The following is an 18521-nucleotide window of genomic DNA, read 5'->3' on the forward strand; positions in this document are numbered from 1 at the left end:
CAGTTTAGTGTCCATGAGCTCAAATGTTTCTTTATGTTTTGCAGATTAACACTTTTTTTCATTCTTATCTACTATTCAGTTTCCTCTACATCACTCATACAAGCAAAGAAGGAGGATCATTCCAGTCCTCTGGGTGCTCCTCTTGAAGCTGTCTCCAGGCAGATTCCCATCTGAGCTCTGGTAGCCAAAGCCTGCTAGCCCCAGGACCTAACAGAGCTGTGTTTGCTCAGAAATTTGACTTCTATGTGGCATATCCATAATACGATGTGGATGCAGATCACAAGGAGCACATCCAGTGGAAGAGTCTGTCACAGCTTTCATGGGATATTTTATTGGTGCTTAGGGTCTGACGTGGAGGACAACTCCAAGGTCTGGAAATCTATGATACAGGCATCACTGACAGCAACATCAGATGAAATTAAGCTGTTTGCTCTCCCTCTTCTTTCAACTAGATGACTTCTTTTATGATTATGTAACTGACTGTCCGGGCCTTGTCTTTTTTCCTTTTCTTTTTTGATCTAATGTTGCCACTCTCTTTCAACTTGTATGTTTCCCTTCTTCAGTGTAACCTCTAAAATCTGCATATAATGATGCCCTGGTTTTGGCTGGTATAGAGTTTTCTTCCTACTAGCTGGTATATTGCTGTGATTTGGATTTAGTATAAGAATAACTTGATAGGGTAGTGTGGTTTAGGCAGTGCTTCTGCCTTGCTTGTTGTGTAGCAGTATCGTTAAGTCCAACTTTCATAATTAATTAAAAATAAATAGGTGTCTTCACAAGACTCTAGTGCTTTTTATCTTATAATATTTTTAGGAAAACAGTCCTAGTTTGAACTACGGAAATATGGGAGCATTGAAAGAAGGAAGAAAGAAATGCTTTAAGGGAGGGCAGTGTGCTGAACACAGAGTGGGCCACTAGGTGTTTTCTGCCCTTTTTGGGGTCTTGTTTGGGTGTCAACAGTGTGTAAATGCTACTACAAAAATTCATTGTATATTTTATGCAGTATAACTAAGGTTTTGTTCACTTCATTGTTAAAGACTTGGATTCTGGTTTCCCTTTTGATATTTAGTTTTACTATTTTAGGTTTACTAAATTTTATTTTTATTATTTATTTATGATAGTTTTTGGTTCTTGTTCTGTGTTAGGAGAAGTGAAAACTATTCTATGTATATAGATTTATGCTAAGCTGACCATAAACCCTAGGGTTCATTTTTTCAATCTTCGAAACACTGGTCAAATACCAGTGTTTCACATAAATGTGCTTGCATTGTAGAAATTAATATGATGGAAGAAAAAATATCCAGGTTTGACATATGATGAGATATCTATAATCAAAATGACATAACAGAAATGTCAATGATCGCTCAACCTGAAAGGGTTGGAGATTAATAGTTTTATGCACTGGAGATGTAGGTGTCCAGAGAGTTTCCATGCTTTCAAGGAAAAACAAGTGATGAATGTATTGTTTTGCTGATCTAACACAACCTCTCTGCTTGTTTGCTTTTCTTCCTGTAGACCACCACTGGCCTTAACACAACTACTGCATCCGTCCTTCAATTTTCCCTTGGTAAGTTTAGCTTACTCTTTCACCTGAGGAAGTGTAAAAATTCATTTCTGCAAAGAAAAACGGCCCTCAATTTCAGGTTTACCTTTCTGGCCAATGCTCCACTCAACATGTGGGATTAAAAAAGTCCTTTAAATGCAGCACATTTATTCATCTTCTAATCAAGAACTCCTAATCTAAGTTTTGCAAAGGAGAAATTCCAGTGGATACTCTGAAAATGGGAGGCATAGTCATGTTCAGTTTGAGGGTTTTTTCACTTATTTAATAAACAATCTGATGGATAACATTATAATCTCTTGCTCTTTCTCTGAAGTGTGATTACTGTTTCTACAAAATGGACTTTTTTAAATATTTAAAACTCTTGATATATTCCATAGTATGGCTGGGTAGTGCTGTTTTTGACGTGTACAAACAGAGCAGGTAGGATAGACCAAAACTATACGCTATTTAGGTCATATTATCGATGGCATGGTTGTGTGCTGAATTATTTAGAATACCTGCTGAAAGTTATTGCACATTTTCACTGTGTAGTTGTGGCAGAATTGTGGCAGGAGTTTTGTCTTGGGCTGAGGGGAAATGAACTGGGAACGCAATTTGTTAACTCATATTTCAGTGTTCAAATTTTGAAGGAAAAACGTTCTTATGATATAAATGGTTCAATAAAAAGCAAGCAGGAAATGTAGCCTGCTTCCTCTGTGGACACACGATGATGAGTGTTTCAAAATCATATTCCTATTTTTATAAGAGTAATTCTCCAAAAGTACCTCAGCAGAAGTGTGATTAAACTCTGGAAATCTCAGCTGGAAATAAGAGCTATCAGGTAGCTTGGCAAGCAGCCTGGGTTTTTTAATGTATTGGAAATCAAAATCCTAGAAGGCTCAGAATACATCATTAAAAAATTGTTTTTACCTGTAGTTGTTCGTTTGACTATTTGAGGTCATCATTACCTGTCACCCTGCAACTAACTGCAACATTAATAGTTCTAAGCATTGGTATCTATCCTTACATTTTGAATTGGTTTTTTTTAAAAAGCCAGAAAAATGTTTCCATTCCTGAACTGAATTATTGCATAAATATTGGGCACCGCCAGTGAAAACCATCCCGGAACTTGCCTGCAGTGTCATTCAGCCAGTGAAAGGGCAGCAGCTCACTTGATCTGCTGGGATGTGTAACTGCAAAAGCCCTCCCACCCTTGACTGTACATGAGGACAGGTGACTTTTCCAACGCTGCAAGTTTATGGTGATGGAGGAATTTTGCTATTCAGCAAAAGTCACAAAAAGGATTATTCTTACAGTGAACCAGAGTGGTTAACAGCAGTGTTAGCTGAATGGGTTGATAGGTGAATGTCTGCTGTCAGAGCTCAGTGGCTGGTATCTGCTGCAGGTGAACTGCAGAAGCATACAGGCTCCCAGAAGTTTCAAAATTAGACTTAAATTAGACTTAAGATTTCACTAGTTCCTTTCAACTGGAGAAAGTAAACTGAAAAAAAGGATAAGACCAGTCTGAGTAGGAAATACCCTATATGACAGGATTGTCAGACATGTATGGTAGTACCTTAACCTGTATCAGTAGGAACCAGTAAAATCACTGGTATAATGGAGCAGGACAGGGCTGGATGCATGTCTGAGTAAATCAAATTTCATCTTGAAGTTCAAAATATATCACATTTCCTGTGTGCCTGTATTGAGCTTGAAATACAGTGCAGATTGGTTTTGTAACTGATAAAAACCAGCATGAGCTGGGGGACTGCTGCTGAGCTCAGCAGTACTTAGCTTTAGAATCCTGTTTCCATCTTATTCCCAAATGTCTGATTTAATCATAACGCTATCTGGGGATTCATCCAAGGGAATTGCCTTCTTTTTTTTTCTTTTTTTTAAGAATGTTTAACACTTTCTATCAAACACAGAACAGCTTAAGCTGCAATCTTTTGGGGTATCTTCATATGGAATTCATCACATAGCTTTGCCCACATTAAAGAGCATACCCTTTGATTTCTCTCACCACTAACTATCAGATGGAATTTTGTATTTGCAGGTATATAAGCAGATGAGGACTGGGAAATGAAGCAAAAAAATAGTGCTGATTTCACCATAAATCCCAGATCCTTTTAAACTGCGGTCAGGAAGGGTAGCACTCTAGTGAATTTTTCAGTAGCTGATATTCTATGTAGTCTTGCCCTTTAAAGGGCAATGGAGTTGAAAAGGTGCACTTATGATGAAGGCTTAATTAGGATGAAAAGTTAATTAGTAAGGCTTATTCAGCACACTGGACGTTAATATGCAGTATCCTTTCCGAATGAGAGCAACTTCTATGCCACACAGCATTCACTTGTAGCTGGTGGCATTGCCTTTTTGTCTGGGGCCGGGGTGATGTTTACATTCATGCACTCTGCTCAAATGTGCAGAAAATTTCAGTTACTTCAGATGTCTTAATCATCCATGACTACATTTACCCAAGACCAAACAGCGACGTGTGAAAGACAAAGTCTATCAGTTTACTTGATGTTCAGTGGGATTGTTAATTGAGGTATTTAAAGCAATGACTTTGGGCTCTCTCAAGCCAGAACATCTAATTCAACATCTTGGGATTGCAGGATACTGCACCAAAGTTTCTAGACTCAGCTGCCACACAATGTTAGTCTGATTCATTAGCTGAAATATTTTCTATTTCACACTCCATACCTCAGGCTTTTCCCTTTATCTACATCCCTGGACTTCTCCAGGGATGAACATGATCTGTCATTTGTGCAGGCTACTGTGATGGAAGGTGACTCATAGTACTAGAAGATTAATGACTGAGCTAAACACAGGAAGAAAGAGATCCATGAAATCCCATAAGGAGAAGAGGAAAGGCTTTAAGGTGGTAATGCCAAGGATTAAGGTGTGCAATTGGTTGCGCTCATGCATTTTTCCTTGGGTGTCCTCTTCAAGTGTATGCTTCCATGGCTGTGTTACGTGTGTGCTGTGCATGCCTGCGTGGGCAGTTCAACATTGGCAGGCTCTTCCCACCCCTCCTTCCTCCACAGTGCCTCTGAGTCAAACACCAAAGGCACTGCGATGAGTACCAGCACTCAGCCTGGCCTCCAGGGCAGGTACTCCTCAAAGCGGTCTCTGTAGCAATGTGAAAATTGTTAAGGGAAAATAGTATATTCTCCTTAAAATCTTTGTTCTGTAGCTCTCTCTTTATGTCTTAGTACTGTCAGATCGTTTCTACTTGTTAAACAGTATTTGAAAGTGGGAATAACTTGATAAGGAAAGCTCACACTCTCCAGCTTTGTTATGAACGCTCTTGAACGCTCCTCGGAGAACAGGATGACTTTGACAGTCATGTACTGGATAAATACGTGTTTGTAAGGCAGGATCCTGCTTTAAATTTGTTTTCCCTTCAACTTTTATGCCATTATCACAAAGTTCTGCTGTCATTACTAGAGCAAACTAGCAATTCTCCCCCCATTTTCAAAATAATCTACCCGCAGCTACTATTTTATATTAAACCAAAATTGATTTGGGGGGGAAGGGTTTTCTTCTATCTTCTGAGAGGGATATGCCTTTGAACATTTCAGACATTTGGCATTTCATTTTTTAAAGACCAAGCCATCAGTCTTACAAGCAAAAAATCAGCCAAAGGTTCAAAAGGTTTTTTTGCTTCATTTAGAAAAAAATCTTGGGCTTGGACTCTCCCTTCAAAAAAAATCATGCTAAAGAACTTTTTGCAAAAGTTGTGTTCCTAAATCTAACAGATTTTTTGGTCTATCCTTACTCTCAGTCACCCCCAAAACTACCTTTGTATGGCAAATATGTGACTTGCAAGATTTTCAGTTTCTTCTAATTATAAATCATCTTTTCCTAGCTGATTTTAGCTGGCTTACACTCTTTTCGTACATGTACCATTGACTTTGGTTTCATGCAAAAGGTGCCAAGTAATATGGTACTAAAGCAAAAAAATAATTTCCATGAATTTCTAAGAATGAAACCTCTCAGCAGCTCACTGTTACCCATTCTGCGTGCTGCTGGCTGATATCCAGAAACAGCACATTTTGACGGAGATGATGTGTTTTCTTATTCAGTGGGATCTTGTGGTGGAATTACTGCTTTTATATAAGCATCATTTATTATCCTACAAAGGACTGCAGTGAACTTCAGAGAGAGATAATGTAAAAAAGAAATTGTAAAAGTATGTAAAATCTTACTTAGAAATCAAGAAATGTGATGTAAAGCTTTAAATCTGTCAGTACTTTTGCCCATGACATACCAAGAAAAATTAACTGGAATCTTTCTTCCGTTTTATGCTTAATGCAGTCACCTGAAATGCCTTTCTGCTAGCTAATTGGTGATCATGCCAGAATTCCTGGCATCCAGAGAAGGATATACAAAAAGACTGTGTGAGCTACACATTCGCCCAGGACTTACCACAGTTTTTATGTATAAGATTTAAAGTGGCAAGACTATGGCATACTTTAAAATGTTTGAGTATATATTCACTGTGACAAATGAAACATCTTACAAGTAACTCAATATGATGCAGAAAAGCTCTTCTTGCCATAAATAAACTAATGAAACCTTGTCCCTAAAGTTCTGGTGGGCACCGAGAATACTACTGAGCTGGGAAGGAAGATGCAGCTTTCTGAGAGTATTATTTGCTGTTTACATGAAAGACTTGACTTGAAGATGCAGGGTGCATGAGCAAAGGTGATCTTCAATGACTGGACAACCAACAGACACTGGAAATTCCTTAGGTGTCTTTACTGCATGGCTGATACGCTTAGCCCCTGCTAGTGCTAGAGAAAAGACTTGACATGAAGCAAAACATGCATCTAGCACATTAATCTTCATTAAAAACACAGTTTAGTAGGCTTTAATATCTACTTTGTGATTTTGACAGATGGACTCTGTTTGTCCCCTCAGGAAAATCCCAGTAGTTATTATCTAAAAGATGGGTCACTCATCTGCTCATTGGTCTGGAACCAGAAGCATTCAGACCTCACTTGTAGAGTAAGAACGATGCTTTTCTCCTGCTGCTTCTGAGGCAGAGTAGAAGAGTTCAATTGGAAGGGACCTACAATGATCACCTAGTCCAACTGCTTGACCAATTCAGTGCTGACAAAAAGTTAACGCATTAACTTCTTTCATACCATGCAGTTATAGAATCATAGAATAGTTGGGGTTGGAAAGGACCTTAAGATCATCTAGTTCCAACCCCCCTGACATGGGCAGAGACACCTCACACTAAACCATCTCACCCAAGGCTTCATCCAACATGGCCTTGAACATTGCCAGGAATGGAGCATTCACAACCTCCCTGGGCAACCCATTCCAGTGCCTTACCACCCTAACAGGAAAGAACTTCCTCCTTATATCCAATCTAAGCTTCCCCTGTTTAAGTTTTAACCCATTACTCCTTGTCTTGTCACTACAGTCCCTAATGAAGAGTCCATCCCCAGCATCCCTATAGGTCCCCTTCAGATACTGGAAGCCTGCTATGAAGTCCCCACGCAGCCTTCTCTTCTCCAGGCTGAACAGCCCCAACTTTCTCAGCCTGTCTTCATATGGGAGGTGCTCCAGTCCCCTGATCATCCTCGTGGCCCTCCTCTGGACTTGTTCCAACAGTTCCATGTCCTTTTTATGTTGAGGACACCAGAACTGCACACAATGCTCCAGGTGAGGTCTCACGAGAGCAGAGTAGAGGGGCAGGATCGCCTCCTGCGACCTGCTGGTCACGCTCCTTTTGATGCAGCCCAGGATACGGTTGGCTTTCTGGGCTGCGAGCGCACACTGAAGCCGGCTCATGTTCATTTTCTCATAGACCAGCTCCCCCAAGTCCTTCTCTGCAGGGCTGCTCTGAATCTCTTCTCTGCCCCACCTGTAGCTGTGCCTGGGATTGCTCCGACCCAGGTGTAGGACCTTGCACTTGTCATGGTTAAACTTCATGAGGTTGGCATCAGCCCACCTCACAAGCCTGTCAAGGTCCCTCTGGATGGCATCCCTTCCCTCCAGCGTATCAACTGAACCACACAGCTTGGTGTCATCGGCAAACTTGCTGAGGGCGCACTCAATCCCACTGTCCATGTCACTGACAAAGATGTTGAACAAGACCGGTCCCAACACCGATCCGTGAGGGACACCACTTGATACTGGTCTCCAGCTGGACATTGAGCCCTTGACCACAACTCTTTGCATGCGGCCATCCAACCAGTTCTTTATCCACCGAGTGGGCCACCTATCAAATTGATATCTCTCCAATTTAGAGACAAGGATGTCGTGTTGGACAGTGTCGAACACTTTGCCCAAGTCCAGGTAGATGACATCACCTGCTCTACCCCTGTCCATCAGTTCTGTAACCCCATCATAGAAGGCTACCAGGTTGGTCAGGCATGAATTCCCCTTAGTGAAGCCATGCTGGCTGTCACCAAGCGCCTTGTTGTTTTTCATGTACCTTAGCATGCCTTCCAGGAGAATGTGCTCCAAGATTTTGCCAGGCACAGAGGTGAGACTGACTGGTCTGCAATTCCCTGGATCTTCCATTTTCCCCTTCTTGAAAATGGGGGCTATATTTCCCTTTTTCCAGTCGTCGGGAACTTCACCTGACTGCCATGATACTTCAAATATGATGGCCAGTGGCTTAGCAGCTTCATTTGCCAGCTCCTTCAGGACCCACGAATGGAAGTCTGCTATCTGTTCCTATTGCCCCTTCTAGTGTTCCAACTCATTTTGGCTAAACATCCATCAGATGACTAAGTTTATTACTGATTACAGTATCTGACAAGGATAAAACCTGCAAGGTTCCATATGAATGAAACAAATTTATTACAATCACTAGCAATACCTACCTGCAGGTCATCAATCTTCCTTAATATCTTTCTAATGGAACCCTATAGCAAGGATAAATGTGTCTATTGTTTTTAATATGGTTAAAATATTTCTGAAGGAAGTTTATTATTGTTATTCAGCTATTCACAACTTCTTGATAAGGACAAAACCCCACTAATTCAGGGTGCAGAGACATTACTCAGGTGATCTTTCAGTGGTACCCCTTTTGTCCCTATACTCTATCCTCCCTAAAAGGGAATAAAATGCTAAACTTTCTGATTTTACATGCATAAACATTTCATTGGCAATCTGATCGTATAATCACAAAAAGCAGTAACAAAACAGTCTTGATCAATGCACTTTCCATACTTTATTTTCTGGTTGAGAAATCACCCCTTTCTTCCCTTCAAATTTCTTGAGCTTTTTAAATCCATTGGACAATCGGCTGTTCTTATCTGAAGAGTAATTGTATTACCTGTGCTGATTTTATATTTCTACTGTCATATTGTTTAAGAGCTGAGGGGCATGTGTAATGCAATTACCAGGAACGTCCATGTGGCTTACTTTATTTACAGTCTATATTTAATGCTTGCTGATTTCACAGTCCTTAGCAAGTGCAATGGAGAAAACTATTTAAAATACGTTATTGATTGCTTTTGATTAGGATATTTGTAAAGGGGTGTTGATTTGGATGCAGATCTTTGTCATAATAGTTCCAAAATGTTTTTCATGTCATGTTCTACCTCACCCTAAGACATCAAGTTAGTGGATCATTAACCAGCAGCCTCTATTACTCTTTCTGAACTACTGAGGTTGCTAGGAGCTACATGATAGCTGTTTTACTCAGCAGCTCCATGGCTAAGCATCTCAGTGATGTTTGCTGAAGACAAAGCACAGATAGTATACATCTCCTTTATTAAAAAAGAAAAACAAAACAAACCACAAAAGTGCAGTATTTTTTCAGGCTAAGGTTTTATTCTCCATTTTTCGTAGTGGCAATTTGCCTTGGTCAGCAGAGTGAGTCTTGCAGAATTAAATTATAAAATGTAATTGATTGTGTTAGATGATGGAAATACATCTTTTTTGCCCTGATTCTTGGTCAAACTACAGGTTATTATTATTTATTGTTATTGTTTTTAATAATGATCAGAATTGGCAGTCCTTACCTACCAAGCTTCTATGCTTCAGAAAACACATGTAATTCCCTATTAACCTCAGCCAGTAGAAGGCCACAGTGAACAAAAATAATCTTACAAAAAATTACCTGATTACATGAATAGTGCAATTAATTCACTGACCTCCATGTATTTCTATGGGTGAAATAGCAGTCTCTTCAGACTATGCCCTACAGCATCATCTGGAGGGCTTTGCAGAGCATCTGTGCAGGATGGCAATTCCTTCTTCCCGCCAGAAACATCCCAAATCCACTTTGGCTCAGCTGCATGAACAATGAAGACTGCATTTGGCCCCATGTTACAGTCTGAAGACACTTATCATTTATATTTTTATCATGTTTTAATTCAGTTCTGATAGCAGCTGTTATATTGACAGTACTGCTTTTATGTCTTCTATTTATCCTCTGCTTGGATTCAGACCACTCAATGGAAATTCACATATCCAAACATGTTTTGTTAAATAGGCCTTAGCTTTGGCTGAGAGGAACCACTACTGATCATTTTCTCTTAATTTCCAATTCTGTTTAGTCAGTTTTACAATTAGCAGACGCTATCAGATGACTGACAAACAATGTAAGAGCCAGTTTATGAGGCAGCACTGGGCTTGCCCTCAGCAGAAGTGGACAATTTCCTTCAGAATTGCTGTGAAAATTCACTCTCATGTCTCTTGAGAAATGCCAAATTGAAAAATAAGCCCCTTCTGAATTGAGCATGGAAGAGTATTTTATCTTTTTAATCCTTCACTATCTTGTTAGCTGAGCAACAAAAAAACCATGGTCTCAAATGTTTTGGGCATGTTGATCCACCTCCTCTGCTTTAGTCACCTCTATGGAGGATTTCTTTCAGTCACCCAAATTTCTCGTGCTCCAGGGCCTCCCAAAAAGCACCAGGTTTGCTGTGCAGGAATGGCACATCCATACAGCCACATTGATAGGGGTACCTGCAGGGAAGAGGCTGGCCGCTTCCAGCGGCCACAGGACAGATAGACTATTTCACATCAAGTGAATGTGGAGCACTTCTGGGGTAGCATGAGGTTCTAAAGGATTTAACTGCCTAGAGACTGGCTATTAAAATTGTGTTAGAGCCCTGTCTGAACTGAACTTAAATAATGCTTAAACCCAGTTTTTACAGTGAGCAATTTAAAGCACTAATGTCCATAAGAAATTAAGATTATTAGATTAATCTTGATTGTTGCTGTATTCAGATACAGTCCCTTCTAAGCAACAAGAACAGAGCACTGAATATCTGAACCCCCAGGATGTTTTGTCTTAATGTTTCTTATACATTTGGAAAAAGTTGGAGAATTTTCTAGAAATCAGCGCTGAAATTGGTGTCATTCAGCATCCTGCATTTCTTCTGCTTGCTTCATTTCCCATTTCTCCCCTGCTAAAACAACATTATGAGTTTTGATTCACCATTCAAATTGCCATTTCCTATTGCCTGACATGAAACCTACTAGTTCCACGTTCCTGATGGAGAAGTCCTTTGTGTAGATGCATAGGTTATAAATTACATATAATGTGAAAGGATAAGATAGGTAAATAACATTGTCTAACACACTTCACATAGCACGTGGAAATGTTAGGTTGTGTTTATTGATTTTGCTGAGTTATACAAGAAGGGCTGCCTAGATAATACCTAGATTGAAACCAGGGTTTAAAGTTAATGCCATATTTGAAAGACATTTTAATGGCCTTGGGGTGAAATGATTTGTGTTGCTTTGGCTAGCCCAAGGTTACAGTGAAATATTGTCTTTATTACTGCTGTACCAGGGTTTCTCTGCCACTATTGGGATTTACTACACAGAGAGAAGCAGAAAAGATAAAGAGAAGCTCAGGATTCAGGGCAGGTGGCAGAGCCATTGCCTTGCTGTCGAACAGGGGCTATTATGGAATTGATTGCTGCAAATAATAAATGCTGGATTACAGACTGACTTTCATCTTAATCCTGCTCATATCATTGTATGAGGATAACACTTTTGTATGATTAAAACTGTCCATTTTTGAATTAACTCAAACAACAAAGCATCTGTAGCTCCTGGGGGGGAACAGAGAAGCCCCCAGCTCAGCAAAATGCTCCTGGGTGATTTTCCAGTGGGCAAGAGAGGGGGTTTCTGTGAAAGCAAAAGCAGATAAAAATAGAAAAACCAGACAGAAAATTAAAGAAAAGAAAAGCTTTTGTCAAACTAATTGTTATCTGCACACATAAAGATGTAAAGGCAGGCAATCAGTTTTACAGGGTTTCATGAAAAAGAGGCAACCTATCTCAGGACTTGGCTTGAGAAAAAATATTTCTCAGATTCTCTTGGTGCCATGGAATTTTGCTGAACCAGGCAAGGAAAGGACTTTCACATCTTGATATTCAAGATGTCTCCTTTTACGCAGCAGTTCTTGGGACCAAAGTGTGTTTCTACTGCCTCTCTAGAAGGGACTGGTTGTACGAATCTAAATAAAACATTTACGTTTCTGCAGTATTTTAATCCCTTATCAGCACCTTATGGTGCTCATTGTCTTGATTATTGACCTTTGAAGCTGACCCAGTTTGCTAAATGGATGGAGTTAAACAAATAGATACATATTAGTGTACTACCGAACTACTTTAAGATGGTAGAACTTAAATTTTGCCTATCTTCACTGGAAGGTCCCCTCTCACTAGGAGAATCTCCACATAATCTTACATTAAGCATTTAATGGCAGTAATGTTGAAGCATAAAATACAGGAATGTCAATAGAAAATGCTTATCAAGCACAGGGCTTACTACTTGATCAGACAGACAAGAACCACTGTGAGAGCATTTCTGGGGAGTCAGTGATATTACTGTTTCAGTAGCTGTAATTCCTGGGTATCTATTACATCCAGGTCTTTATCTGATGTTAGTGCACTCAAGAACATGGTTAAATTTAGAAGCATCATGCAATTATTTATTTGGCAGCAGGCACATTACCCAAGCACATACCTGCTGGCTGTATCTCAGAAAAAGATGCTATAAATAGCTGAGCATCTTTATAACAGAATAAATTGGAAACTGGCATAAGTTAAACACAGCTTTCTTCCTGACTTAGTTTTCTCTCCCTAATGTTCTCAACACAAAAAGCAATATGAGTTGTGATCTGATCTTGTTTGTTAGAACAGATTTGTGTGAGCACAGGAAGCCCATCATATCTCTGAATATAAATAGACTAAGAGGAAGTTGAACCAGATAAGTATTTCCTCAGACATTACCTCACACCTAAAGGAAATTACCTGCATTAATTCGTAAGAAGTACATTTGCTGTTACTGGGAATCCTGGAAAGAGGTGTGTGGGAAGGCACTATAGGAGGTCACCTGTCCCAGTGCTCCTCCCATGCTCCAACCAGGACCACACTGGGTGATGACAGCTCGCTCAGGGCCCTGTCCGGTTGGGGTTTGACCTCTGATTAATTTTTAGAACTTAATTTCTGAAGTCTTTATGATTAATTTTTATCAAATGTATTTACTAATTATTATTCTCATCTGTTACAGTTTTACAGTCGAGGCTTTTAGCTTGCCAGCCCCTTATTTTTATGTAGATGTAACCACCCAGCATTTCCAAGTGGAGTAACAGCCTAAAGCTGCCAGTTGCTCTTTGAAACCTGCAGAAAATAAATAGTTGAGGCTTTGAATTTCAAGAGCCATGATTCTCATTACTGCTAGAGTAAGTCTGATTTTTACCAAAGGCAAACACTGTTGACATTTTCATTTTCTAGTATCAGGTATTTGTTTCAGATTGTTGATCAGAACACATACGGAGATGTAGATAGTCAAAATGTTCTTCTCACAAGGGACAAAAACAGCATCCAGCAATAAAGTACTTAATTCTTCCATGTAAAGGTAGACTACAGTTATAAAATAGAACACAGTTCTTAAGTTTTTAAGTTTAATGTTTTTAAACTTAAAATATTTATTTGTACTCTGAACCTGTTCTAAAACTCTTTTAAAAATAGTCTAAAGATCTAAAATGTGTCATAATTACAGATCATACTTGTAACTAAATTCAAAGTTGTGGCTTCAAAGAAAAATTAAAATGCTCTTCCAACTGTCTCTTGAGGAAGCTTTCAGAGGCAGAATGGGAGGAGCAGTGAGTTGCACATTCTTGTACCAGTGCTTCTGGTACATCCATCACAAAAGGTTCAGTCTTTTGACATGGTTAAAATCATCTGGTTCTTGATCAGAAGCCAATATACACATACACCTAAAATAAATTAGGATCCACAGAGCATTCATTGTATCAGACTGTATGGTTCAATAATTTGGAAAAAACCTATTTGCAAGCCAGCCAAATTTGACCATTAGTTATTTATACTACCCAGTTTGGCTTAATTCAAGTGGTACCAGCAAATCATAATTCTTAGCAAGCACAAATCATTATTCATCACATTTACAAAATGAATAAAAGCAATCTTCTAGCATTAGCTAAAGGGGATTCTTTTCAACTTCCTTTTGTTCTTCAGGCCACAATTCAAACCTTTCCACAAATTTCTTGTGTGAGTTTTTCTTGTGCAGTCCCACGTGAGACTCATTCTCCTCAAAGCCAGCATTAGATATCTGCTTATCCACGGAAGCACTCGCAGGAACTATCAAGAGGTTGTCAAGAGGCAGAGGACGTCATAGTCTATAAAGAGCAAAATATTACTTCCCTTGCAGATGGCACCAAGTTTTATCTCAGCAAAACACCAGCTTCTAATCAATGTTATTAAGAAATCTTAGATACCAGCAGCCCTATGACTTGTGTTTCTGTAAATCTGACACAGTTGGAGGCAAAGTCGTAGTGAGAATTAATTTTTCCTGCCACTGTCAGCCTGGATACTAATACCTGAATACCTGGATGCAAATACCTGATATGAAGTGCCTTCATAACATCTCTCCTAAAATATTATGCTCTTAGTACTTGAACCTACATGATATTTTAAGAAGTAAGGTAGGTAAAATGTTGACTAGTACTTTGGATGGCATTGAAGGAAACCAAAGTCAGCTTAACAAGATTTACAGAGAAAAGAGGCAAAGAAGTCATAACCATCTCAGGTGGACATGTTGCAGGTGGTCAGTGCTAGTCATGTCCTGGATATGGGTTACCAGTCCTCTGAAACAAACAGCAAATGCAATGAAGAAGCATACTTTTGTTTACCTTTTTCATTGTTTCCTGTTTATGTTAGGTAGAATTAAAGCAGCAGTCAGGAGCTGTTTAGCATTCCCATGCTTTGCCAATCAAAACCCTCCTCTATTAGCATCAGTGTCTGGATTCAACTTTAGGCAAATTCTATTTTATTGAAAATTGGCTTGGGGCAAAATCCAAGCACATGAATCACCAGTCAAATAAATTAGTGTTTCAGAATATCCAGTGTATGAAAATAGCTGGGGTTTATAACAGAAGCTGCTCATTGTTTTTGATAACAGGCGAAATTGCTGTCTGAGCTTCAAATGTATCATTTAAAATTAAATCCAATAAGATTGTCTCTACCTTGGCTTTATTCCAAGTTTTAGAAGTCTGTGAACTTCAGCTAGAAGCCTATAAGAAGGAGAAAAATAACTCCAAAAGAGAAAAACGCTTTTTTCCTGAAACCCAAGGAGAAGCTTGCCTATACGTATGTAAAGAAGAAATTTGGCTGTTCTTGGTTAGGGGTTGGTTTGGTTTTCCCTCCTCCTCAAATAGATAATGCCACATGGAAACCCTTAATATTGAAAGTATAATCTCAACTCAGTCAGATCTAACTAGCACATCACTGAGGCATAGGGTTTGCTGTGACATACTTGGCTTAAGAAAGAAATGACATTTTTCTCTAATGCAGCAACTTACTACTGTAGACTTCTTTACGGTAATCATTGTGCACGCGTTACTTCCTATTTTCATGGCTAATTCAAAACCTGGGTATTCCTGATATAAAAATAGCTGGTTCTAATCTCATTCAAAAGGTTTTATGTACAAGTTTTTCTTTGGAGGATGGGAGAGTGTGAAGATTTACAGCGTGACATCCTGCCCCTGCTGCTCTGCTCCGAGCTGACAAACTGTTTATTACCGTCTCTGGAAGCAGTGTGAAGGACACCTCCCTTCCCTGGCTGGATTTGCCCTCAGTTCCTGCTAGGTTACTACTTGAATTTTGATTATCTATTTGGTCACAAAGTCAGAGCATAGCTTTGCCGGTCAAGGTAGAGGCAACCATCCAAACTGCAGACTTCTAATTTAAATAATCCTAGTTTAGGATTGGTGGAATGACAGCAATATGGAGTAATAGGAATAATATTAAGTAATATTAATGTAGACAATTATATTGAAAGCCAGTGGCTTGCAAGACTATCTTGGTAAACCCTGTTCTGGGGTGCACTTGTATGTTCACTTTCCTCCCTTTTCTCAGGAAGAGACTCCTGACGTAAGCTAGGATGAATACTGGTTTTGTTACAGGTGTAAGCACCAAATCCAGGAGCTTTTTGTCTATTTAAAATATACGGTTCAAATGGCGAAGAATAATGCCTGAACCTTGCTGATAATTTTTCCGAATGTATTGATCTTTTTCTTTTTTTTTTTTTTTTACATTGTAGAATTAGATACTTACATGAAAAATAATCTTGCTATTTTGTGATTTTGAGTCAAGAGCATACATAAAAGAGAGTTTAAACACTGATAAAACCACATTTGTCATCACAGCCAGTAAAAACTACTTACATTGACCTGGAGGACTTTCCCAAACTAATTTTAATCTTAACAAAACCTGCCCTGCTTGTTAGAATAATAATAAAACCCAGCACTTGTCTCCCCTCTTTTCCTGGTCTCCATTGCTCTTTTAAATCACACAAGTAAAATACTTCTTTGCAAAGCCCTTTTTCAGTGACCCCATTTCTTTTAAGCAATGACTATGTTCTTCATTACATGGTTTGAGGTTGTTCAAGTTTAACAGATGGGATTTTTCGTATTGATTGTATTGACAGGGGTCATTCGTTTCCTATCGTCCTTGCAGTATGGGCAGCAAATATGGCCTTCTCCCCCTTTTTAGCAGCATGTTTGGACTCGGCTTTGTTGAAGAGCACTATACCAAAAGTTGATTGTGACACTAACTGAAATGGCGCATGTTGTGAAGTCTGTATTGATAGTTATTTTTACTGTTTATTCCTTTAATTTCTGTTGAACAGCAAACTCAGTATGTTGCTATTTTGCCTTATAGCCTCTGGCCAGCAATAACAGTTAAACTGGCTGAAGTTCCCTGATTTTTTAACTGAATTCCCCTGAAATAAAATGAATGATTGTGATTAAGGGTTGGAACTCCTAAATGCCACAGAAGTAGGAACTGACAGCAGATGTCACTCGGTAAAGTAGACCATCGCAGCAGATGGGCAAATATGAAACGCAAAGGCTTTTCCTGACATCGTTTGGTTTTAATATGATAGAAATAAAATGCCTTGTCAGTAAAATATAACCAGACAGTTGCTTTGTACTCATTTTGGGTACATGGCTGGTAATTCAAAGTCCTGCTGCCTTTGCGATATTAGTTATTCTGTGCCTCATTACAGCAAGAATACGTGTCAGGCCAGCTGAACGTACCACACGCAGCTGTAGTGGCTCTGAAGTATCTGTTCCTCTATCTACGATTTAACATTAGTAGAAGATACAAGAGAGCAACTTTATGGGTAATTTCCAGGATGCTAGTTGATGTATCAGGAAAAAATATAGAAATGGGATTTCGTCCCATGTTTTGGGGTATTATTTCCCCTGCAGAGGTATGTGATGTGTATCTCAGAGTAGAAAAGCAGCTCTGTAGAGCTGAGAGCTGTGAACGTGAACTGCCTCGGGGGAGCTGGGGCTGCAAGCAATGTGCTTAATGGCATATGTTCGCATTAAAATGTGTAAGCTGTTCTCTTGTACAAGTGGTTAACACCTTTTTAATCAGGCCATTTATTTAATTACAAAAACAAGTACCCTGAGTTGGAAAATTACAGTATTTTATCATTAGCAGTTTCTACATCTGGGTATATGTATACATCTATATATACATAAACATATGCATACACACTACTTTTAGTGTAACAGAATATATCTGAAGCACATGTAAACATAACATACTACTCGTAGCACACCTAATACATACTCCTGCTGTGAAAAAGCTATGGTACTCGCTCAGTAGTATCCTGATGCCACCAGAGGTGCTGTTTAATTGAGAGCTGCTTCTCTTAAATATGGGAGGTAGCTGATGTCTGTTGCTTTGAATCTCATATTTCAACATGCTTATGAAGGAGAAATTTGACAAGGAGCAAGGTTAGGATTTGTCTGTTTCACTGGGTGTTGAATTTTCTGAGATGGATACATTACCTGGTGCCTGAGGAAAAAATGGTATTTTTAGTGTATTTAATTACCACGCGGGTTGTTTATCATGTTTGCTAGGCTGAATTTTCGCAGTGCCGGTTTTTGTTATTTTGACTGTCCCCTATATTAATTGTTAAGTTCATCTTTTGTGACAACACCCAGAAGGCACCCTTTTATAAATCAAAAGTAAATATATTACCCTGCCTTGCAGGGGTGCCATAAGGCTTAATTAGTTCAGTTTTGTAAAGTGTTCTGAAATTCCCAGATCAGCATCAAATGTTTATTATTAATTATAGGCTCCAGTGAGTATACTGGATGATTTCTTAATTTAAGTCTCTTCAGGCATTCTTAAAAAGAAATAATTTTATGACGTCTTTATTCTTTTAAATTTCTAAAGTACATTTCCCCTTGGCTCAAGTAATTCTGTGTATGTTTTCCTACCATGTACTGTATTTTATGTCAAGATTTGGTTTTGCTATATAGTAATATGAAAACCAGTCTTTTACTGTTTTCCATATGTGCGGATTATTCTCTAATAAGAAGGTTTTGTTTAAACATTATATGGTGTTTTTTCTTGCAGTGGCGGGTGTTAAGTAATTTACTTGGCTTCCCCTGGGAAATTTGCAGAGATTACATGGCACTGCTGTGATTTATCATTTCTACTTT

General features: G+C 39.0%; 1 protein-coding gene across 2 annotated transcripts in view; it reads left to right on the forward strand.

Moving 5' to 3' along the window:
- Positions 1-18521, forward strand: part of RELN (reelin) — a 289653-nt gene that overhangs the window by 138910 nt on the left and 132222 nt on the right. For both annotated transcript variants that reach the window (XM_065666462.1, XM_065666471.1), the window contains exon 8: positions 1516-1567. In XM_065666462.1, coding sequence (XP_065522534.1) covers positions 1516-1567 — 52 coding nt within the window. The remainder of the gene's footprint in view (positions 1-1515; positions 1568-18521) is intronic.

This window comes from Lathamus discolor, chromosome 1, assembly GCF_037157495.1.
Source record: "Lathamus discolor isolate bLatDis1 chromosome 1, bLatDis1.hap1, whole genome shotgun sequence".
Classification (NCBI taxonomy): domain Eukaryota; kingdom Metazoa; phylum Chordata; class Aves; order Psittaciformes; family Psittacidae; genus Lathamus; species Lathamus discolor.